Source organism: Suricata suricatta, chromosome 11, assembly GCF_006229205.1.
Source record: "Suricata suricatta isolate VVHF042 chromosome 11, meerkat_22Aug2017_6uvM2_HiC, whole genome shotgun sequence".
Lineage (NCBI taxonomy): Eukaryota > Metazoa > Chordata > Mammalia > Carnivora > Herpestidae > Suricata > Suricata suricatta.
Window position 1 is genome coordinate 37,869,762 of NC_043710.1, and position 24,609 is coordinate 37,894,370.

At 48.4% G+C, this 24,609-nt stretch overlaps 1 protein-coding gene across 1 annotated transcript in view; it reads right to left on the reverse strand.

Moving 5' to 3' along the window:
* The window catches only part of SLC6A5 (solute carrier family 6 member 5), a 51,577-nt gene that overhangs the window by 13,191 nt on the left and 13,777 nt on the right, over positions 1–24,609 (reverse strand). Inside the window, exons 6-13 of the mRNA XM_029915557.1 lie at positions 22,392–22,533; positions 19,857–19,989; positions 12,379–12,513; positions 10,306–10,409; positions 7,396–7,520; positions 2,982–3,094; positions 2,128–2,259; positions 1,115–1,214 (exon numbers count right to left, since the gene is read on the reverse strand). Of these exons, the coding sequence (XP_029771417.1) occupies positions 1,115–1,214; positions 2,128–2,259; positions 2,982–3,094; positions 7,396–7,520; positions 10,306–10,409; positions 12,379–12,513; positions 19,857–19,989; positions 22,392–22,533 (984 nt within the window). The remainder of the gene's footprint in view (positions 1–1,114; positions 1,215–2,127; positions 2,260–2,981; positions 3,095–7,395; positions 7,521–10,305; positions 10,410–12,378; positions 12,514–19,856; positions 19,990–22,391; positions 22,534–24,609) is intronic.

Here is a 24,609-nt window from a genome sequence, read left to right on the forward strand (position 1 = left end):
GAGCAGCTGTTGGGCAGGACATTAACATTTATGTTAAAAGCAAGATGCTCCTACCAAGGATAGATATGTGGCAGCACAGGGGACTTTGCTGACCCCCCAGGTTTTAATTAAAAGAGGGAGCTCTGCAGAGCCATCTGGCCTGACCCCTCTTCCTCCAGACATGTGTCCTTTTATACATATCGTGTGTTCCGAGTGATGCTCTGCATTTCTTTTTAGTTTAGAGCATGTTGCTACGTCTTGTTGGTTTTAATATATAAATAGTCTATGCCAGCATTTTTCATGTTCCTAATTCTGGAGACCTTATCTCTCTAAGGGAGGTCTTAGTCTGCGGAAGGTTCTGAGACTTCCAGGCATGAAGAAGTCATTAGTGCCTTAAACCCAGTAGGGCTTGCTTTTGTGACTGGCAGTGCACACAAGGGGTCCCGGAGATCACCTGGTGAGGACCCCCAGCCCAAGCACAACTACCTCCACACAAAAGGCAAAAACGGCATCTGAGGCCCCACCTTCCTATTGTTCTTGATAATAGCCCCACTAATTATGGGATGCAGGCTGCCATGGTGATAGTAGGACAGACTAAACTGTAAGGAAACTGGAAGTTTATTCCTGGGGAAAGCTGGGTTTGAGTTCTTGCATCACAGACTTCCATTATGTTAATAAAGTTTCCTAAGGATCTGTGAGCCTGGTGGTCTCTTTTCTCATTATACTATCTGAGGACCAGCCTTGAAGCTACTCCTTGCCTCAAGCTACATGAGGACTGCAAGACCAGGAAATAATTTCATACCTGCAAGGTAGCTTTCCTCCTCCCTTATCTGGCCATGTCCATAGATCCTAACTGATCACATAGCACACCATACCCAAAGGCATGGTCTTAAGAGTTTCTGAAACAAAGGGGGATTTCTGAGTTTCACCATCAGCCACCTTTTGCTTCTCAGTTAAATTCGGACCACAGTGGTCCCGAGGCTAGTTTGGAAATAAAGGTGCAGCCCTCTTAAGTTTCCTAAAGAGCCACAATTAAACCCTGTCACTATCTTATTAAACATGGAAAACCCACTTGCCATGGCTGCCTTATGACACTAAGCCCACCCTTGGCAGCCAGCATGGCGGTCCCCCTTACCATACACGTAGGAGATCCCCACAAGCTCAAAAATGGCAATGATGACGAGGGCGTAGGATGCAGCATACGTGTCCACAAGCTGAAACATGTAAATTCCACCCTGGTGGGTAAAAGAAAACAATCAACACCAGCAGGCCTGGATCTTGGCTCTTCCCACTGTGAACAGCCAGTCCGTTCATGGTGGGGAGAACTGGGTACAAGCAGGAGTCAAAGGCTCTCCCCTCCCCTCCCCTCCACAGTGGCAACCTAACCCCACTTCAGTATGCAGGCTGCGGGCCTTGCAATTCCTTGAGAGACTCTGAGCCAATCAATAAAACAAGCACAGAAACAGGATCCAACTTCTCACGCTTAAAAGGCAAAGGTCAACATCTGAAGATGTATATGTGAAAACAGGCAGGTGGCTTCATTTTTGCCTTAAGCAATAGCCATTTCTACCCATAAATCTGCACTCGACTGACCTTCATATGACCTTTAGGTGTCATTGGGCACTCGTCACACATCCCCCTTCATCTTTACCTCATCCTTTATGTCTCTCATGATAGATGAGGCTTAGAGACTGTCTTATTCCAATTCATCATTTTACAGATGAAGAAACTAAGGCCCAAAGTGGTGACTTGCTCAAGGTCACAGAGAGAGCGAAAGCAATACATATGCTGAGTGAGCTAACATGCAGGACTAGAAGGAATTCAACAGCTGTTCAACTCCCATGTATAATGAGTAACCAACTGGGGATTTCTCTGGTCAGTAAATTCGGATTTCCATGTAGTCTATTTTCCTAAAGTAGGACACACCTGCCTTGTTGGCTCAGGAACACTACATCTCAATTATGAAGATGCTACAAGTAACACTAGCAGCCAAGCTGACCTGTTTTTATCTGTGGTCAGAGTCCCTCATGACTGGGCGCTGTCCACACCGGAATGGCAGTGACTCGGCTACTGCTCTGAGTCTGAGGGCTGAGAGCCATCGGGCACCCATGTGCCCCGCGCCAAGCCTGTGGCCGGCAGGCAGCTCACCTGAGTGATCATCGGGAAGCCCATGATGAAGAAACAAATGCAGCAACCCAGAGTGAAGACCGGCTTGTGTGTGCGCAGGTACTTGGGGAACTCATCCGAGATGGAGGTCACGATCGTCTCGATGGTGGCAAACTGGAACGGTGCCAGGAGAGGGGCATCTGAGACAAACCACCCAGCCCAAAACCTTCCCAAGGACCTTTGTGTTTCCCACCAGGGAAAGAGGTATTTGCATTCTCCTGAGGGGTCTTAAGGGCGCTGTTGGGGTCCAGCCCACAAGGCCAGCAAAGGGCATTCAACAAGATGTGAGCTCTAGAAACTGCATCTCCAGCCCCCAGCGACTGCATACACTCATCCATCAGGACACTTGAAGCTTCACTTTGTATTCATGAGTTGTAAATTCCTTTCCTCCAGTCTACCTCCAATTTGATCTTCAAGTTGAGGAAACCCCTCTTTGCGCCAACCACTAACGCCTGAGAGCCTGTCAGCAGGATTTGTGGCCGTCTCAGCCCCACGGCAATCTCCCTAAAATCGACCTCATACTATTCCCCCTCATCCAGCCCCACAGAATTTGCACTGGCAAAATGACACCAGAAGAGGAAATACACAGGCTAAAACGTGCATGGAGAGTGGAGGGAAGGAGAGGGGATGGCCTTGCATGACCCCACGAGTCACCCACGAACACAAAGTTATCCTGAGCCCTGGACTGGTACCTCACCATCCTACATTGTTCGGGGAAACATTGAGAGACCATCAAGCCCAGCCCGGCCACAGGCTGCAGGGAGGAAGCAGGCGAGGGGGGTCTTCAGGAGAAGCCTCAGGGAGGGTTTTCCTTTGACAAGAGGGAAGCAGCTCACCATAGTGTCAAGTCCGAGAGTGAGGAGCATCAGGAAAAAGATGATGGCCCAGAATGGAGAGAGGGGCAGCCTGGTTAAGGCTTCTGGGTAAACCACAAATGCAATGCCAGGCCCTGCAAGGAACAAGACAGAGGATTGCAAACAGGCCCAGCTCCAGAGCCCTTCCTCCGGGAAGCCCCCAGGGGCCTCTCCACAGACCTGTTATATGTTCCTTCCACTGGTTATTTTTACTTATCTCCTTCCATTTCTTTAGTTAGACCTCAGCTCCTTGAAGGGAAGGACTAGGAGAATCAGGTCCACACCTCAGCGAACTCAGAGGTGAGGCTAAAAATAGTGCCAAAGCAGGAACTCAGACTCCAAGGCCAGGCTGCATCCCACACATATATCACAAACCCCCATCTTTGTGTTGACGGGTTGGGGAGCATATAGAATAATTACCCTGTAGAACAGTGATTCTGAACCAAGGGTGAGTTTAGGCCCTCTCCCCTGACCCAGGGGACATTTGGCAATATCTGGAGACATTTTTGGCTCTCACTACTGGGGTGGGGGGTGATTACTGACATCTAGAGGCCAGAGGCCAGAGATGCTGCTAAATATCCCTCAATGCACACACAGGACAGTCCCCACAACAAAGAATTATCCAACCCAAATGTCAGTAATGCTGAGGCTGAGTGGGGCACCTGGGTGGCTCAGTCAGTTAAGCATCTGACTTCGGCTCAGGTCATGATCTCACGGTCCGTGGGTTCAAGCCCCACGTTGGGCTCTGTGCTGACAGTTAGCTCAGAGCCTGGAGCCTGTCTTCGGATTCTGTATCTCCCTCTCTCTTTGACCTCCCCACTCCCCGCTGCTCACACTGCCTCTCTGTCTCTCTCTCTCTCTCTCAAAAATAAATAAAACACTAAAAAATTTAAAAAAATAATAATAATGCCAAGGCTGAGAAACGCGCTCTAGGTTAGACCATGCCCAGAATGACATTCTTTCCTCCCTTTCACTATCTTTCCTCCAAGTCACTCCTCTAGGAGAAGCCTTTTGAATAAATCATGAATCTATCTACTGCTTTTATTATCTTGCCTTCAAAGGCTTGGTAAAGATAGGGCTACATCAATCCATGGGTAATTCGTTGGAGAGAGGGGGCTGCGAGGCACAGTGTAAAGAGAGATTGGACTCTAATGGTCAGACAGATCCGGGTCCAAATTCAGACTCCAGGACTTACCAGCTATGTAAGTGTAAAGAGAGATTGGACTCTAATGGTCAGACAGATCCGGGTCCAAATTCAGACTCCAGGACTTACCAGCTATGCAACCCTAGACAAGCCAGTTCATGTCTATAAGCCTTAATTTTGCCCATCTGTAAAATGGGAATAACAAAAGCACCTCGCAGGGTGTTTCTAAGAACAAATGACACAGCACAGGCACAGCACTGAGATCAGGGCCTTGCACATCATCAAAACTCACAGAATATGCACTTTAATTATGAGTGGACAATGCACTTGGAAATTAGAGGTCCTGATTCAGGGTTTTCTGCAAATATAACACATGGTCTTGGCACAGGATGTCTGAACTGCTGTTTCTCTGCTCTGCCAAAGCCTGCCAGACATTCCTACCCGCCTCACAGCCTCACTGGGAAGATTACTGTGACCCACGACTGATAAAGACCCGGCAGGTACAGATGTCCTTGTAAACAGAAAACGAAATGATAATGGGCAGAGACAAGTGAATGCCAGGTTAATCCACAGCCAGAGCACGCTTGGAAACCAGATATTGTAGCACCTGGAGTTTTTATAACTCAAGCATAACAGCACTTTTTTAAACTGGAATTTATCAGGTTGTTAGTTCCTAATGTTGCCGAGGGCCTTGGGGTATTTAAAAGATAAAGCCTTGAATGCCTAAGATACCCTCGCTTCATGCATTTATTGAACAGACGGTACAGCCAGCCTCTGAAGGCTCCCTATGTGAACCATAAAAGTCTGTATTAAACCACAGTTCAAAATAGGTCTCAAATGCAGAACACTAAGGAATCCAGTTCAGTGCTCTGGTGACAGCCGGGCCTATAAAGCAGACAAGAAGGTCTTGAAACGGCCATGGCGGGAGGACCTGGTCGATTGCTTTAACGGGCTTTGGCCCTTTGGGCTGTACTGCTTTTTCAGGGGGGCAGGAAATGGTTTCAAAATATTCGGCCTGCTTCAATTACCTCTGCCTCCCTAAAGTACACAGGTGAGGCATCACTTTCAGCAAACGTGGTTTATCTAAGGTGGCTGGGAAGTGGATTTTTAGGATACATTTTAATACTACTTTGTAGAGTTCAGGGGTTTTTTTCCTCCGCCCCCCCCACCCCCTAAAAAATGGGTTGACTGAGCCCCAGCAGTTTTCCCCAATGAGGCTCTTATGTCCCACAGAGACCGAGTCCTGTTCCTCTCCTCTCCCACTGGGGGGCAGTATAGGCCAGGCGCTGGAGGGCACACTCCATTTCCCTCGTGGACTAAAGAGCAAAACGCAGTTACTAATGTTGGGTCAGCAAAAATGTACCTAATGTCCGCCTGTCAAGGTGGCCCAACCCTGGATGCCTGTCCCAGATTCTGCAGAGCCTCCCTCATCCCTGAGAAAATCAGACATCCTGCCAATCACATTTAGGAATGTGGGTAAACCCAGTTGAAGGGATAGCTGCCCCAGGGGGTCTGACAGGAGGCCTCATGAGCTGTGCCCACTCCCCCATGCGGAATGAGACGCCCCCTCCCTGTGCCAGTGACAACGAGAGATTAACATATTAGAACCTGTAAGAAGTGCTCTTCTCCCCGTTTAAATCAGAGAAAGTGAAAAAAATCTGGAAAGGGGACGTTTTCAGAAAAAACACAGGCAATTGTCCTAGTCTTTCTCTGTAAAGGAAAAAACAAAATTCTGTTTGGATTTTAGCGACTTGTGCCTCCAAATCCTTTTCCTGGGGCAGGAAAGAGCTCAGAAGAGTTAACTAAAGTGGCCCCACAGCTCGGGAATCACACATGACCACTGGCTCGCCATGAGCTCAGGAATGTCACATAAAATCACAGACACTTGAGATCTTGTAGGAAGTGGGGAGGACCTCCCTGCTCCAGCTTCCGTGCTGGAGGAAATGAGGACAGCTGCGGTGCACAGGCACCCCGAGGACAGGCCTGCTCTCCCCTCCCCTCCCCTCCCCTCCCTGCTCCCCAGGGAGTTAAGCGGTCTCACCTGGGAAGGGGCATTCACTCCGCAAATCTAATTTAAAGCAGTGCAGAAGAACCAAACGCCCAGGAGGTTAACATTCCCTCCTGGGAGAGGTAATTACCCGCCTGGAGTACGCCAGCTCTTTAACTCTTTGAGGCAAACTGTGCTCCAGCAGCACCACTGACACCCTAATTAATTACCCTTGGGGAGTCAGCAGAGAGCCCACAGCCGTGGAGGTGACATTTCTAGGGCTTAGTTGCCTCATGTGCTCACATTGGAGCCAATATATGAGAGTCGCAGTGAGCTCTTTGAAGGAAGCCAACTGCACAGAGAAGCTGCTCATGGGGACACCCTCTGGACTGTAATGTCCCCAAGGTCCCCAACGCGGTTCTGACACCAAGGTATCTTACAAACATCTGATTAGAGAATGATTGTAATGACAGGCAACAGTCATGGTCAAATCCCTTAATCACAGAATCCTTTGTGGAGTAAGTCTGGGAGGAAATAACGAGTTAAATAAAAATATTAAACACTACAAAAATGCTATGCTAGAAATACAGATTAAATGAGATGAAAATGAAAGCTCTGTGTACACTCAAAAGTACCATATAGATGTTAGCCATTAATATAAGGATCACTTGGATAGAAAGTAAACATTTTTTCTACATCCCTCCTACCACCACCCTATAGCCTTTCCACTCTCTGGGGCTAAAAAATGCAGGCCTGCACTGCTAACTAAGCAAGAGGCCCTTAGCACACACCTGACCCAACCACCAGAAAACGCTTTATCAGGAAAAGATGCTCTGAAGCCAGGGCTCCGGGTAGGCAACGGCCCTGGGCTTTTACAGAGCCCTCTGCGAGAGAGGCCATCGTGCAGTGGGCCGTGTCCACGCCAGCTCCAGGGCCTAAAGAATCCTTCGCCTTCCCTTGACAGGTGTAACAGGTACAGGTCTTACTTACGCAGGCTGGAACTGCGTTAAGAGAGGAGAGGGGAAACAGAAGCGAGGAGAGGAAGCAGGAACCAGGCTTCTACACCAACCCCTCTGGTTAGGAACTGGCCAGCTCTAACCCTGCATGAGCTTCCTACTCAAGCTTGTCTGAGTCTCTTCGCCAGGCGGGGCTGGGCTGTCCCACCATCCCTCCTCTTCCAGAAAGCCAGCTTCCTAGGGGAGCTGAGGTCAGGAGCTCTGAGGGGAGCCCGGAGCCTGTCCTGCAGGGTGACAAGTGCACCGTACCTTGGTCCGCCACGTTCTCAATGTTGACCTTGCGTTCATTGGCCATGAAGCCAATAACGGAGAAGATGACAAACCCGGCGAAGATGCTCGTGGCACTGTTGGTGCAGGTTACAATTAGAGTGTCCCTGGGGAGACACAAGAGTTTGACATTAGGTGTGCTTTGTGAGTAGGAAGGGACAAGAAGAAGGACATACAAACGTGTGGCCCTGTGTTGGTATGTACCTGGGTATGTGTGCACACGCCCATTTCTAGACATGTTGTCACTGTGGGCTGGGAAGGAGCAACCAATCTTGACCAAAGATTTTTCCTAACTGCCCTTGACCCGGGCTTCTGGGTCAAGAGTCTAGTTCTACGTGCTCTAGAACCAGGGCTCCCCCATCCAAGTAGCAGAGGCAAGACTGTCCATCAGAGCAGAAGCGAAGGGGATGGAGCCTTTCAAGGAGTCCAGGACAGGAATCATATATGAGAGAAGAGAAGGCAGTGGGACCATGAAATGCCACCGGGGTTTGAGGACAGCTTGGGGTGGAGCACACAAAAGCCCAGTAGAGGCAAGTGAGGAGGCCAGCTCTTTGCCTTCATGCCAGCGCCCTCTGCTGGCAATATGACTGCAGTTTCCCAGCCTACCTGTCCAGCCAACCTGGACAGACTCAAAAGAGAGGTCAAGCTAGACGGAGCCTCAGAAACGATTCAAAACCCGATTCTCTCCCCTGTTGGTCATATCACTTCCTTCCTCCGTGATTTTAAATGGTGGCAATGACCCCAGCTTTCTCACAGGTGGTGTGAGGACAGAACCATGTGATGCTCTGCACAGAGCAAGTGCTCAGTAAACAACCCATCTTGTCTGGCCTCTTAGTTTACTGAGGAGGAAACTGAGGTGCAGGGGAAGGAAATGGGCTTATTAATGGTGGGTCAGGATTTGAATCCAACCTCCTGCCTCAGCCCTGTGTTCTTTCTGCCACACCACCAAGCCTCCTTTCTACCAAAGCACACAGCCATGGGCAACCTTGGACAGTGAACAGTGTTCAGACTGATTCTCGGGTCATAAGTTCATGAGCAGCCGTGACCAAAGTTCACACAACTTAGTTGGTATTCCAGCCATTATGGGCTGAACTGTGTGCCCCCAAATTCATGAATTTCTAACATTCCAGCTCCTCAGAATGTGACTGTATTTGGAGACAGGGTCTTCATATGGGTAATTCAGTTAAAAGGGGATCATTAGAGTGAGACCTAACCAAAATGACTAACAAGGAAGACACAGAGGCACACCCAGAGGGAGTAGAAGGCCATCAACAGGCTAAACAGAGAGGCCTCAGAAGAAATCAACCCTGCCAACACCTCGATCTTGACCTTCTAGGCTCCAGCACTGTGAGACAATTACTCTCTGTTGTTCAGGTCACGCACTCTGCGGTGTTTGTTCCGGCAGCCCCAGCAAGCTAGCACAAAAGCTGTCTCCACCCTGGCCTCAGCCCAGCCCAGGCCCATCTCCTTCTAGCCTCATGCGCCCACACCTTCTGTTCCAGCCCCACGGACCTGCTGTTACCTCACATCTCCAGCACGTTCAGGCTCCTTCCCACCTCTAGCTGTTCCTGCCACCTGAAATACTCCCACCTCCCCTGCACCTGCTGAAACTTGGCCCAGTAGAGATCTCACCTCCATGAAGCCATCCCAGCCATCTGAGGTCACAGTTTAACTATAATCTTTTCCTCTTCATTCACAAAATATCTCATACATTATTAGAAAATAATAATGATAATAATGACAGCTGCCATTTATTCAGTACCTATTATATGCGAAATATCGTCATATGAACTTTGCATACATCATCTCTTACCTCCCCACAAAATACCATAATCTGTAATTTATAGATGAGAGAAAAGAAGCTCAGAGATGGGAGGTATCTTGCCCACGTCTCAGGTGTTAGTGAATGGTGCAGTCATAATTCAAATCCAAGTTCATCTGACTCTGGGACTGGCTTCCTTCGTTCCTTCCTTCCTATCTTCCCTCCCTGTCTCCTTTCTTCCTGCCTTCTTTCCTCTCTCCTTCCTTTCCTTTCTATTTTAAATCAGCTCACCAAGAGAATAGACAGTGTTATTTATTGCTCATCATAGACATATTTGACTTTTGGACATCACCTCTTCCAGGAGCTATCCAGGCTTTCCCAGGTGGAGATCTTTGGGCATCCCTAACATCACATCACCCAAATGCTCTCAATATCACTAAGTATCAGAATCTCCTGAGGGTCCTCTTTGGATATGGAGATTCCTGGGCACACTCCACCTCCAAATACTCTGATTAAAAGATCTGGAAGGGAGACTCAAATCTTGCATTCTTTTTCCAGCTTTACTGAGGTATAACTGACAAATACAATCTGTGATACACTTAAAGTGTACAACCTGATGATTCAATGCACATATACACTGCGGAAAGATGCCCAACACATCTACTAAAATCCCATGAATTAATAGAGTCATCAGCGGAGTTCTCTAGCTGCTGTACCTTGCTTCCTTTCTTACCGGGGTCTCTGGAAATGTATTTGCCAAGTGACAGTGGCCACACTGCATCAGGGTCTATCATATGACAGTATCCATAGACTAGACAGCTCACAGATGACGATCCCAGGACACAGCCAGCTGCATAGCGATCTCTGGGGAGGCTCAACCCCGTCGTGCAAAGGGCCAGTGAGCCCATGTGTCAGAGGCGGCACTGCCAGTTGGGGTCCAGGCCACCAGAAGCCAGCAGGAAGGCCTTGGCAAGTGGCTCCCTCTATGCCAGAGGCGACCCTCCAGCTCTACCTCAGGTTAAGCTGTGAGGGCGTGGTGTGGCCTTAGGTGTCTGATGACTTATTGATTTGTCCCCAGAGCTTATTCCCCCTCAGCAGCCACCTCTGGGATATGGAGTGCCTCCACCTACCTGTAGCAGTTGTTGTGGAATTTGTTGTAAGAAGAGAGAGTGATCAGGCCTCCCCATGCGGCAGACAAGGAGAAGAAAATCTGAGTGGCAGCATCCTTCCATACCTGGGAGGCAAAAGGGGAGAAGATCCAAGGTCACTGGAGGAGTGGAGGGGAGTCTCCCAATGTCAGTGCCACATCATCTCCCCAGGGGAAAGGCAGCCAGGAAAAAAGATGAATTCAGCACCAACTTAAATGAGAAACATACATCGTTGGTGCGGGAAGTCAAGAAAGGGCAGTAAGTCCCTGGGAGGTTATACCTCCATTCTCATCGAAGGGGGGGAACCCAAGCTACACACAGAGGTCATGCTTGTACGTCCTGCCACGTAGAACTGAACCAAAAGGGCAAGCCCTCTCTCTGGCTCCATACACGCTCAAAAAACAACTGGAACAGCAAAATGTCTTCATGGGTACAAAGTAATTACCTTCTTAAATAGACATCCTCACAGATCACAGCTGCTATTAAAACTCTGAAGTTCTGCAGCTCCTCGCCTGAGTAAAACCAGCTGTGCCTCAGCACAGTGGATTATATGGCGCCATAAACTCCTTGAACTTGGCTGCCATCGCCTCTTGGTTCTCTTGGTGATTTCTCTTAATTGTTCCCATAAAACTCCAGATGGCCACTCAGGAGTTAGAACTAGAGGTTTCTATGATTTGTATAACAGACCTCCCATCATTTTTAGAAATTAAATCCAGTTTTTATTTTTATTTTTTAAACATTTTTCTTTAATTTTTAATGTTTACTTTTGAGAGAGAGAGCATGAGCAGGGGAGGGGCAGAGAAAGAGGGAGACACAGAATCAGAAGCAGGCTCCAGGCTCTGAGCTGTGAGCATGGACCCCGATGCAGGGCTCAAACCCACGAACTGTGAGATCATGACCTGAGCCAAAGTCGGACGCTTAACTGACTGAGCCACCCAGGTGCCCCTAAATCCAGTTTTTAAATTGTACTTAATATACGCAAAGAGAAAGTTCAAGTGTGTGCAGGAAGTCTGCACGGACCCCGGCATCTGCTGTCCCACACTCCTGAGTAACAGAGCCGTGGTTTTATGTAAAGACAGCCATTCGTCCAGTGAAAGGACCACCTCCCAGCTTCACGGGGAAATGTAGTTACAAGAAGATTATCCTATGATTTAGTTTTTGACCAATGATGTGAAAAACAAATGTAATGTAGAGTTCTGGGGTTTCTCCTTCATTTTAAGAGAGGGAGGGTACCTGTTTCCAGCTCTTTTCTCACCCGCTTTGTGCCACCTGGAATGTGATATGGTGGGAGGGGTCCTGGCCACTAAACGGAAGCCAGTCAGTGATGACAGAGACAGAGGACTCTATGAAGCCATCCAACCAGTGGCTTCACTATGTACATTGGGCCACTTCAGTGCATAAACGGGAAATAAACTTTTCTTGTTCACATTGTCATTATCTGGTGTGGTTATATGCAGTCAAACCCAATCCAAGCTATGTGTTCTTAAAATACTGTGTACAAGCTGATTTTTCTTTAAAGGTGAGTAAATTCACTTATGAGATGATCACCCCCTCATTTGGAGGTTTTCAGATTGGGAATCTGAGAGTAAGATATTCCTGTACAGAATATGCAAAGAAGTCCAAGTGTGTGCTGGCTCCCTGTGGCTGTGCCTCAAGTCTGCAAATGTGTCTGAGCCCTTTAAGTTATCATTGCTGTGGTTTGCCTAAGTGCTATTATTTTCCACCAGCAAAACTCCATTCCCAGCACACTATAATTAGTACCCGATGAGTGGTGTGAGGCGGCCCAATGCTATTACGGGCACCGCATTCTTCAGTTTAGCCTGCACCTCAACCCCGGCTATAGGACAGTTACGCAGGACAACCACTCCAGGGACCAGAAAACCCCCGGCTGCCCACTTCTCATTAAAGATTTCCTGAGTACGTAATAGTCCAAGGTGATCAGGACCTTGTAAATGTGGACAGCAAGATACCATGTGGGAGGGAGTCTGACCCCTTTTGTCAAACTGTCCCAGAGCAGGACTCATCCCAGGGTTGTGAACGAAAGCATAAGCCCACCGTGGCATCCGTGAGTTTCTCCCACTTAGGTGTGATGAAGTACCAAATCCCAGCGCCAGCTCCGGGCAGGGTGACCCCTCGGATGAGGAGGATCACCAGCACGACATACGGGAATGTGGCCGTGAAGTACACCACCTGGAAGGAAAGCGTGACCGGAATGAGCCTGCCTGCAAGATGTGTCTGTGCCAAAAAGGCATCAACAGAAGTGGAGTGTGATCTGTCATCTGGACACGGGCTCCTGACCGTGAGGACGCCACGGTAGCTGTCCCCAAACTCCGCCAGGGCTGGGGACACAGGGAAGGCAGCAGGACCCAAGATCAGAGAGAACCCGAAATAAAGTCTGTGGGGGGACAGCTGTAGGTGAGTGGGCTGCAGTGCAGAAGGCTGGGGCCACCTTACCACACCCAGCTGCTGTGGGGACATCTCCTTGAGGAACTACTGAGGGAGGAAGGCCAGGAGCCTCCCTCCTCCCTAACTTCAAGCCCACCCTCTACTTGAGGACCCCAAATCCACCATTAGAGAGGAATCTTTTAGCTTCATCTTTCCATCCTTGTTTACACAGACACCCTAGGTGAGGCAGCCTGGCGAGGTGGGAAGAGCATGATCTTAGAAACATTTGGGTTCAAATGAAATCCCATGTCCAATACTGAGTAGCCTTGAGAGCTTCAACAAGCTCATAAGCTCTCTGAATCTGTTTCTGCATCTGTAAACTGGGCACAATAACAGCTTTCTTAAAATCATTTTGTGGATTAACTAGCATAGCCTGATTTATAACAGATGGCCATTCAGTGCAGTAAAGCTCAACTAGTATTTACTGATGGTCTGCTATGAACCAGGTGTGTGCCAGGTGGTAGAGGAGTAAAGATGAAGGGACCCAGGACCTGCATGACCCAGAGACAATGTCTGCACAATGGGCCACACCATTTCATCCTGGATGCTACGAAGTTTGGGGGAGGCATTGTACTCAACCTGAGGGTTTACCAAAAGATTCATGGAGAGGACTCCTGAGCCAGATGTAGAGGCCAAATACAACTTCAGGAGGTGAGATGAGGTGGAAGATGGAGAAGGAAAGTGGGAAGGCAGTCATGTGAGGGCAAAGGTCCAATGACTCACTATTGGGATGGCATAGAGTGAGGGCTAAGAGTGACAGGGGCACTGGGAGGAGACCACAGCATGGGAGACCTTGAATGTCAGTTGAAGGATGCTCCTGCACTCTGGATGAGAGGGAGGGACAGAGTCAAGAAACATTTAGAAGTAACATCAGCAGTGCATGGGGACTGTGGTTTTGGATGGGACTTATCTGTCAATCAAACATCTGGGTAAGGGAAGAGCTCGGGATCAGGATCCCATCCTCTGAGCCTGAGTTCAAATCCCAGCCCCATCACTTACGAGCTAGGCCAGTTGGTAAATGACTTAACTCCTCTGAGTCTCAGTGCCCACACCTGCAAAGTCGTGGTAACGTCAGCAAATTTCTCATGGGACTCTTGGAGGAGTATAAGGTGATTTGCACAAAGTAGTGCTGGAAACAGAAGCACCCCTTAAGTCTCACCTGGGAATTATGCCAGTCCTAAATTTAATAACACTGACAACCCTCTGCGCACAAGCCAGTTGAGGCCCCAGAAAGCATCAAAAGACCTTAAAAGGATGAGGCTCCCTGCAAACCCTCTCTTATGTTGACATGGGTGCATACAGCCAGCTAGGCAAGCACTGTCAGTCTAGAGCCTCCCCATTCCCACATTCCCACCTGTGGTCCTCCCCCCGGGGTACCTGGAGCACCTGTGCCCAGGAAGAGAAACAGAGACACCACCATACACTGGCTGCATAGACTTCAGGGCCTGGCTGGGGGTCCAGAATGGCATGACCAGCAGGCACTGAGTTTTCAGGGGATGAGGACAAATTCAGGGACTTGCAGAGGTGGGATCAGGGAAGGTTCCGATTGAGATTAAGATATAGCTCTTGGGGTTGGGGCGCCTGAGTGACTCAGCCCATTAAGCATCCAACTTCAGCTCAGGTCATGATCTCACAGTTTTGAGTTCAAGACCCACATCGGGCTCTACACTGACAGTGCAGAGCCTCCTTGAGATTCTCTTTCTCCCTCTCTTTCTCCTCCTGCTCTGTTCATGCTTACTCTCTCTCTCAATATAAATAAACTTAAAAAAAAAAAAGATATATCTTACGGTCATTTCATTAAGCATTTGGGTAGTTCAGGAAATCCAGCAAAGAACCCTGGCCTCAAACAGCTTACATTCTAGCTAGGATCTTCCTATCCTAGCCAATAGGAATACTATAATCATATTATCTGTGACAGGTTAGAAGGTAGTGAGTGTACTGGAAAAAAAAGAAAGTAGAAAGTAGAGCAGGGTAGAAGGAGGGCAGGGCATGCTGGGGAGGATGGTTGGGAGGATGGCCATATTGAAACGGGTGGGCCAGGAAGGCCTCATTGAGAAGCTGGGCGGGACTTTAAAGAAGTGAGAGTGACCCAGCTGGGTATGCGGGTAAACATTCTAGATAGGGCTGCAATAAAGGCCCCAAGGAGTGCTCCTGACTTCTAGTAACAGCAAGGAGGCCAGTGTGCTAGCAGGAGCACAGGTAGGAGAGGAAGTCAGAGAAGGGGGTGAAGAGTGGGGACAGATCATGCAGAGCTTCATGGGGACTTTACTGTGGGAAATGGGGAGCTACTGTAGGGATTTGGATCGAACATTTCCACCAGCATCCGGTTGCTATGCTTCGAGTATACAACAGGATGCAAGAGTAGGTGCCGGGCCAGCAGCTTGGAGGCTGCACTGTACTCCTGGTCCCGGGCACCATGATGACTCCACCCAGGGTGTTTCAGTGCCACTGGGAGAAGTGCTCAGACAGCAGATACTGTTTTAGTGGAAGAGCTACAGAATTTCCTGTCAATTCAATGTGAATGAGAAGAGAGAGAGGAGCCACGGATGAGCCCAACATTTCTGGCCTCAGCTGCTGAAAGGGTGGAGCTGCCACTGCCCGAAAGCTGCAGGTTAAGGAAACCAGAGGAGCGATTGCTTCCTCTAAACTCAACCTACCGTCAAGGTCAACTCTTTCCTTCTGGCTAGACCAGGGATGGGTGTCTTTTCCCTTCACTGCTGCCTCCACTGATCCGGGGGCCTCTGCAGCCTCCCTGCCGCCCTTGCCTGGACAACGTGATTATTAGGGGCTGTGGGGAAGGGCAGCCCACCTCCTCCCAACCCCACCAAGCCCACCTCTCTCTTTCCCCTGAAGTGAAACCCTCCCACACATAGACCATGAAACCTGAAGGTACCTGAGGCCTCAGGAGAAAATCGCCTGCCTCAGGAGGGCTGGGCTGTCCTGCAGGCTATGGGATGCAGCTGGGTGCAGGGATGATCCTGACTAACCTGAACTCCTCACCCCTCCAAGACAGTAGGGCAGGCGACAACTAAGGGATATCCTTTTCACCTCCGGACCACAGGGGCTAGTGGGAAGTGAGGATGGAAGGAGGCAGGGGAGAAGAGGTGACTCCGGCAGCAGAGGCCAGAAGAAGAAAACTCCCAGACTGGCACCAGTCTACCCGGCTGAGACACCTGCTCTCATCTGACTATTGGAGACTGCATAGACTGTTTCTGGAGCTCCCTCAGAAATCAGCTGTTAGTAGCCCCCTTTTGCAGAACATGAAACAGAACTCAGATTAACTATTTCACAAGGAGCTAAATATCTCACTTAAGGTCTCTCTAAGCTTTCTAATTGCAAAGCCTTTTTTCTTCCCATTAAGGTCATTAAGGCAATTAAGATCAGAAATGGGATGGGCAGAGCTGGGACTGGGGTGAGGCGAGGGAAGCACTAAGGGTGCAATATTTTAGGAGGCACTCATTCTCAGGGGCCAGTCCCACACTTGCTGGAGCCTGAGAGTGAGCGTCACCTTAAATTTTGCCACCCTAGGCACTTGCTGGCCTCCCCCAGCTCCAGGCCCTGGTGCATGGGTTAATGTGCTCACTTCGGAAATGGCGGTCCTGATGAACTGAAAATCCTGAGGATTTAGATTTAAATATGAGTGAGGTGTACATGGAGGCGTCATGCACAGCTTGTGTTGGGGGAAGGGGGAGCATCAGAAAACACTTGCTTTCAGGATATATTGTCAAAGGAACTAAGCTCCAACAGTAATGAGTTATATTTGGCAGGAGTGACAATGACTAGTTGATCTGAGCCTGCTGGCCAGACACCTGGCAGCGTCCCCATCACAGCAGGAGCCCCGAACAGGTAGTCAGGTAAGGTCCCCACCAGCCTGCGCTAGCTAATTAGGCTACTTTGGTTTGTTGCCATGACGCTCAGGCAGAGGGGGGCCCAAGGTCAGATGGGCTGCATTTAACCTTCAGGCTGCCTGCTATCACCCCTGCCCCTGGAATTCAAGCTCCTCAATGGGAAACTGAGATCTCATAGGAAGCAACAGGCCATTTTGGTCTCTGACAGCCCTGAACAAGAGGAACTGAGCTCCTCTTGCTGCGGGAGAAGGTGAACTTCTCTGTTGCTTAGAAATGACAGTCTTCATAGAATCTCAGTCAGAAAGGAGCCTGTCATAAGGAGGAGCAATAGCATTCACCTTGGCTTCCAAGCAATACTCCATGGTCAATGCCTGCCACCCCAAGGCAGGATAATAAATCATATTCATGATTTCTGGTGGCATTCCTCATTTAAAAATAATTGATCATTGATCCCTAGTTGGCAAATGTTCTCAATGAAGCAGAATGAGCCGTTAGCAGATCTAAAAGAAAAGCTTACCTACTCAGCGTTCCTCAAAAATTCCCATTCCAGAAAACCTGTAAAATCTAGCACCAAGGATTAAATTCTAGATCAATAGAAAGAACCAGCTGTCACGGACTAATCAAGCTAAAGGGCCTTGGAGCATATTCATTCTAACCCCTGAGTTTGTAGACGTGAAAACCGAGGCCCAGATGCCTCTGTGACTTGCGCCCCCGGCAGTGACAGCTGATGGCAGCAAGATGGGTGGGAGGACAAGGGTCCTGGGTCCCAGCAGGGGGACTTCTATCTCCTCTGTGCCAACGGGGGCTCCACAACTCTGCATTCCCATCTCTTCCTAACAGCCCCTCCCGGGGAAAGGATGTCGTGTAGTGGACAAAGTCCAGGCTTTAAAGGGAAACAGAGGCAGGTTCAAATCCCACCACTGCTACTTAAAAGCTGTGGGACCTCAGGCAGTCTCCTCTACCTTGATGCACCCCACCTTCTCTTTACATAAAATGGGAATAAATGTCCTTGTTTATTCAATCTGCTGTTGTGTAGATTGAATGGACTAATGTGTGTGTAGCGGTTAGCACAGTGCCCGGCACACGGTGTTCAACAAGCTCCCTCTCTCTTCCTCTTTCCCACAGACGCCAGGTATTATATCTCTACGACCTCACTTAATCCTTCGAACAGCCCTATGTGGTAAGTACTGTTATCCCCAATTTACAGATGCAGAAACTGAGGTTCCATGGGTCAAATAGTTGGTCCAGAGTTACACAATGTGAAAGCTATCAAGGCTGGATTTGAACTCAGATTGATCTGAGTCTAGAGCCAGCAGGCCATCCTTCCCCAGGTCACCAACAGGGCCACTGTTTTTCCTCCTCATCTATCACCTCCTCTCCTGCAGTCACCTCTTCTAGCTTATCCTGCTAGAGATCTGTCTGCTGGAGACCTGTCTGGCCCCTTCAATCATGGTGAGGTTGTCCTGTCTCTATCTCAAGTTGTAGGTGACAATCTTGCCAGTGAGATTTTGTTTGAAAAATGCTTGGCCAGTCTTGCTAAGCAATCACTTGGCTTGGTTCCAAGCCACAGAAGGCAATGGGTTGGAGAACCTCAGGGCACATAGGTCATTGTTATAAGGGTCATGTCAACTTTCCCCCCATCTTCCTGCTACCTTAGAAAAACAGTCTAGTCTATGACCTGGCAGCCTCCTTGGGGGTCATCTGATCCCAGCTCTCGTTTTATAGAAGGGAAAACTGAGGTCAGGAAAACTGAGGTCAACTCACCTAGCAAGTGTTCAGACAGATGTCTTAGACATCACCCAGCCTGATTGCCTTTACTTTAGAAATGGGGAAACTGAGGACTTCTGCAATTGTTAAGATAAGGAAAATCTGCTTTTCATTCTAGCAGAAAAACAAATAAAACTAAGAGAAAATCAGAAGCTCAGCCAGAACCCACACAGAGAAGTCTCTAGATAACAGACATCATGGGAAGTCCCGAAGGACTAGAACCCAGGTCTCCTGGCCCCCAGTCTGCTTCTCCCCCAACTTATGTGATTTGAGGTGTACCAACTACCTCCTGTAATCCTAGCAATCCTGCTGGGGTCCACAGTTCAAGTCCCTGTAGGGCTGCAGAAAGAGTTGTTATCAAAAGGTACCTATGAGCATGACCATGCACCAGGAAGAAGACAGACTCACCTCTGTGCTGATGGGTGCCAGGTTTGGGTGCCTGGTCGGGGGGTTTGAAGCTTGTCTGGGAGGTGAGAAGTGACAAAGACTCATGTGCCCTTGAGGCCTGATCCTTCCAAACTGGGTTGTTTGCATATAACCAGAGTAAGCCTTGGCTGGGATTCCCAGACCAAATCAACTCCACAACTTTGGTCTGAGCCTCATTCCTAGGGCTTTAAAGACCTATCGGGTTTCATCCCAACCCATGCAAATGGACTCTGAGGATGATTAAGTATCATTGGTTGTCACTGAGTGACTGGCTAACTGTTTAATGGAGTTTCCCTAAAGCAGCAGGGACATGAGGTAAAACAGTGTGACCCTTACAAGAACGTCCAGTGTGTCCAAGGTTTCCTGGACTCCTTGCCTCTGTACCTTGGGACTGAGCTTGGGGTGGGAATTCCAATGTCTCCCAATGGGCTGGCCGAGCCACTAATCAGCAAGAGTGGCCAAATATATGCTCAACCAAAATCTCGCAGTCAGAATTATCATCATTTAGTGCTCTGGGCATGGGAAGTGGAAGAGAGTTGGGCTGGGGTTTCAAAAAGGGCATGAAAGGACCACAGCATGGTGGTGGGAGTGAGGAGGAGGAATCCACTTCACAATTTTGATCTTTTTCCAGCTTCTCAGCAGAAGCAACAGCAGATAGGCAGCCAGACCAAGAAGCAAAAAGCCAGCATCACTAATTCTGGAGGTGAGGGAGAATGACTCAATCATGCGAGGTAGGTCCCATCTGGTGAATGAAGTGGCAGCCCCGACAGGAGAGGAAGGGACCTAATCAGTAACCACACCATCACTCAGGAGCTCTGTGTGCATTTGTTTCATTTGATCCTTAAAACAGCCCTGAAGGAAACATGTTATTTATTCCATTTTACAGGCAGAAGTGAAGTCACTTGCCCAAGATCCCAGAGCTGCTCAGGGCCAAAGTCAGGATTCATGCACATGTCTCCTGACTCTCTTTCCAGGGCTCTTTTGCAGCTCCACAAAACAACCACCCCTGGGTGCCCCAGGCCTTTTAAAGTAAATACAAGTTCTTACTTTTCCTGAAGTCTTGATTCCTTTTGCCAGGGACGCATACACAATCACCCAAGCCAGGAAGAGGCAGAAGGCTAGTGGCCACCTGATCTCCCCAGGATATTCAATTCCAGCAGAAATCTTCAACACAAAGTACCTAAGAGGTGGAAAGAGAGAGCAGGGAGGGGAAGGAGGAGGGAGGGAGGTGACAGTCTACAGGCTTCCATCTCCCAGCAGGATCAGGGGCCTTGAATAAACCCCAGCCCCCCTCACTGCCCCCATTAGGGATCTGATGAGATCAGGGTAAGGGATGTGCTGATTTCCATACATTAGCACAGAGGCCAGCTGGATTTACCAGGTTTCTAATTATGTTCTGGGAAGCCCATTATGGCCCTGGGCAGCCACTCAACAAGGGTAAGTCAGCTCTACTGGCATTGGAACCTGCCCCAGAACAAGTGAAAGTCCAAGGGCATTGGGGGTTCTGGCACAAGCAGTCTCCTCCCCCATCCTGGGGACACAGAGTGATGATTCAGATGATCCCTTCAGCTCTGCAATGATCAAGGCCTAAACCAGGGTGAAAGTGCTGCGCTTGTAGCTTTCTGTGACCCGAACAAAGGGCCAGCTGGAATCCAGACTCTAGAGGACTGCAGAAATGTCAGCCCAGAGCACCCCGACCTGCAGAGGCACGTGAAGGTGGTGGCTCCACTCCTGGCCTAGCTAGCAATGGTGCCCTCTGGCAGCTAGCACATATGCACTTGGAGGCTGTTCGGCAGCATACGGCCATGCTTTTTGGAACAGAGATGGCCATACTCCATGGTGACTCAGCCCCAGCCTCTTTCAGTCCCAACCCCTAGGGCAACCTGGGCTCAAGAGTTGAGTAAAAGTGACCATGTGTGGAAGGGGCCTAGTCTCCCTCATGTTTCCCAAGCAGTGAAAAGCCCTCCCCCATACCCCCACTCCCCAGATGGGTAAAACCATTTAGGCAACCATTACCTGGCACCTTGGCCATGTCAACAGCCCATGCTTTAACAAGGGACCCCGCCCCCCTCACCAAAAGATTCCTGGAAATCTTCTTGGAAATAAAGACTGGTCCCAGAGAATAAGTAAAGACCACCAAAAGCAAATTTACAAAGCACTTTATAATATACCTAACCACATGGAATGTGTGATTAGATTTCACCTAACCACCAAGTCAGACTCACTTTCCCAATGATCAGGGTGACCCACTCTCACTGCTCCTACATGATCTTCAAAAGAGCTTAGGTTATCATTCAGTGTGACTCTCACTTCTGTTCTGCAGGAAACAACCGTGACCCTTCTGAGTGCACAGAGGAGAGAAAACCGGAGTAGGAATCTGTGGCAAATGGGAGAGCTAGTGGAGATGTTAATGACCGCTTCTTACTATCTAAGCAAAGGCCAAAAACCAGGGGTCCACTGACATGGGGATTTTATCTGGCCCCATTGTTTATGGATGAATGTGCTAACATTTAAAATGGGAGAGACACATAAAAAATTGGATTTTATTTCCACCTTCTCTTACAAAATGGAAGCTCCAGCCACACTGGCCCACCTTCCCACAAGACATTGTCATCTGGAACTGAGCCGCCACCCTCTCTCATGGCAGACGGGCTCCCCAGTTTGCCACAGTCCCCACCATTCTCTTTCATCTTGTTTGTATTTCAAAACCTCCCTGCCAAGTCCCTGGCCACATTTGAGTTTATAATCCCGACATAAAGCTTAACTGGAGAACATCCCTTATTTACCCTCCATTGAACTCTGTCTACATTTATCTCCCTCAATAAATGATCCCATAAATTTTATTAAATCCTCTTGTGGTGGCTGAGGATTTCCTAGTATTCCTGAGCTTCAATCCTCAAAGACTGAAAAAACAAATGTAAAAAGTACAAAAGTAAGACAAAACTGTTTTTAAAAAGAGAGAGAGTTCTTCTTTAAACTAAATTGTGACTTGTTTTCTTACTTTTTGCCTCTCTTCTTAAGTTTAGATGGAAGAAAAATAACAAACAAGGGAGACAAATGATAAGAGACTGTTACAGAGAACAAACTGAGGGTTGGAAGTGGGGGCACAGGGGAGAGGGGAAAAGGGGTGATGGGCATGGAGGAGGGCACTTGTTGGGATGAGCACTGGGTGTTGTATGTAAGCAACGAATCACGGGAATCTACCCCCAAAGCCAAGAGCACACTGTACACACTGTATGTTAGCTAATTTGGTGAGAAATTAAATTTAAATAAAAATAAAAATAAATTAAAAGAAAACCTAGTTTACTGATGGTCTGCTTCAGTCACATTGGCTGAAGGTTTTGCAGTGTTCTTCCTCACCATGAGGAGCGACAGAACCAACAGGCACACAATTTGTTCTTAAAAGTCCAACCAGGAAAGAGACCTTCCTCCCAGATCACTCGAGTAGGTACGGGGTGCAGACAGAGGCAACCCATCCCTTGGGCCACCCATCCCTCTCGGCCACAACTTGAAAATTCATTAATTCACTGGGTTTCCCTTAGCAAGTTACAAAAAAACCCCAAAAAACAAAAAACAACTTACTTAAAGTACTCTTCACTTCCACTGACAAACGTCTTATTGGCCTGGCTGGTGAAGTTAACCATTGTCAAGTTGGGATAGGCAGTCATGCAGAAAGTTGAGTTCTTGATCTGTATTTTGGGATGGTCGCTGATGACACAGGAGTCTGTTGAGGGGAGGACGGGACAGAAACACAGTGAAATCGGTACAGAAATTATACACGTCTCTCTCTAGCAACTGCAAAATTAGAGCCAACAATACTTGCCAAATATTAGAGCACAACTGGGAAAGTGTTAACTGAACAAAGCTGTATCTGCAAGGTGCAGATGAACCCGAGATTATGTTTTATTCATCCCAGAGCCCCCGGTCCCCACGGCAATGCCGTGCTGGTAACAAAGCCTGTCATTTATGGAGTGCTCCCCATATGGCAGGGACCATGCTACACATTTTGCATGGTTATCTCATTAATGTCCACAACAGCCTAGGGATAAGTGCTTTTATCTCCATTTTCCCCCTAAGATTTATTTTTATTTTTCACACACACACACACACACACACACACACACACACACACACCAGGAGTGGGGGAGGGACAGAGAGAACAGGAGACAAAGAATCCTTAGCAAGCTCCAGGCTCTGAGCCGTCAGCAAAGAGCCTGACACCGGGCTTGAGCTCACTAACCACAAAATCATGACCTGAGCCAAAGTCGGATGCTTAACCGACTGAGCCACCCAGGGGCCCCTATTACCTCCATTTTTAAAGTGATGAAAAAGTTTCAAAAAAGTTAAATAAGTCTACTCAAATCAGACAGCCAATAAGGAAGAGAATCAGGATTCAACCCCGGATCCTATGACGCCACAAGAAACAAACAGTTGCAGAAACGAATCTGTAATTGAAATTTGAAAACTGAAGTCTGCAACCTGAAATTGAATCAGACATAAGCGAACCTTCTGAAGGACTACCACAGCAGGCTTACTAATGAGTTCACCTTGAACCCACTGCCTGGCACATGGCTGACAGACGGTAAGGGCTTTAATATACATGCGGCATCTGCCTTCCGCACACGCACGTGGGCTAATGGAGGTGGCGACCGTGCCAGGTGCTTGTAGGCCTGCAGCAAGACCTAGCCCAGTGCTTCTCAACTGGAGACAGATTAGTCCCCCGGGGGACACCTGGCAATGTCTGGGGACATTTTTAGTTGTCATATCTAGGGAATAGGATGCTACTGGCACCTAGGGGGTAGAGGCTACAATGCTGCTAAATAAATGTCTTACAATGCACAGGACAGCCCCCCACAATGAAGAATTATGCAGTCAAAATGTCCAGACGGTCAAGGTTGAGAAGGCCTGACCAAGGCTGGGATGGGGAGAGGGGCCCTGCTGGACACTTTAACAATGATTATCCCAAGAAATCCTCACCAACCCTGGAAGGTGTATATTATTATGCTCATTTTAAATAGGAAGAAGCTGAAGTCTTTCTGATCATATTACAATCCCTCTCTGACAGCTTTATACATACTGACCACTTGACATTAAATTGAATCTACCAAGATACTATTTCATCCCAAAAGATACTATTTTACAAAGGAGTGAAAAGAAACAATAACAATGGCTAACATAGGGCACATACCACGTACTGTTGTAAGTGACATGCATCGACTAATGTAAGCCTCATATCACCCCTGTGAGGTAGGTATCATCACTGTCTATGCCACAGAGAAAGAAATGGGCACAGAGAAGAGCAGATGCTTGTCAAGATCACACAGCAAAACCAGGAGGCGAATGAGCATTCTCTCTTTGGGGGCCGTGCTCTTAACCACTCTACTATGAAGCAGAGAGCAGGGATCATAGATTTGAACCTTCATAAGCCAGGCTGGTGACACAGATGATGAAGGCATAAAATAGAGGGTGATACCAAACTCCACACCCAAAAAACAAATAACCCAGTGGAGAAATGGGCAGAAAACATGAACAGACACTTCTCCAAAGAGGACATCCAGATGGCCTACAGGCACATGAAATGATGCTCAGCGTCACTCTTCATCAGGGAAACACAAATCAAAACCACACTGAGATACCACCTCACACCAGTCAGAGTGGCTAAAATGAATAAATCAAGAGACTATAGATGCTGGCGAGGGTGTGGAGAGACAGGCACCCTCCTACACTGTTGGTGGGAATGTAAACTGGTGCAGCCACTCTGGGAAACAGTGTGGAGGTTCCTCAAAAAACTATCCATAGA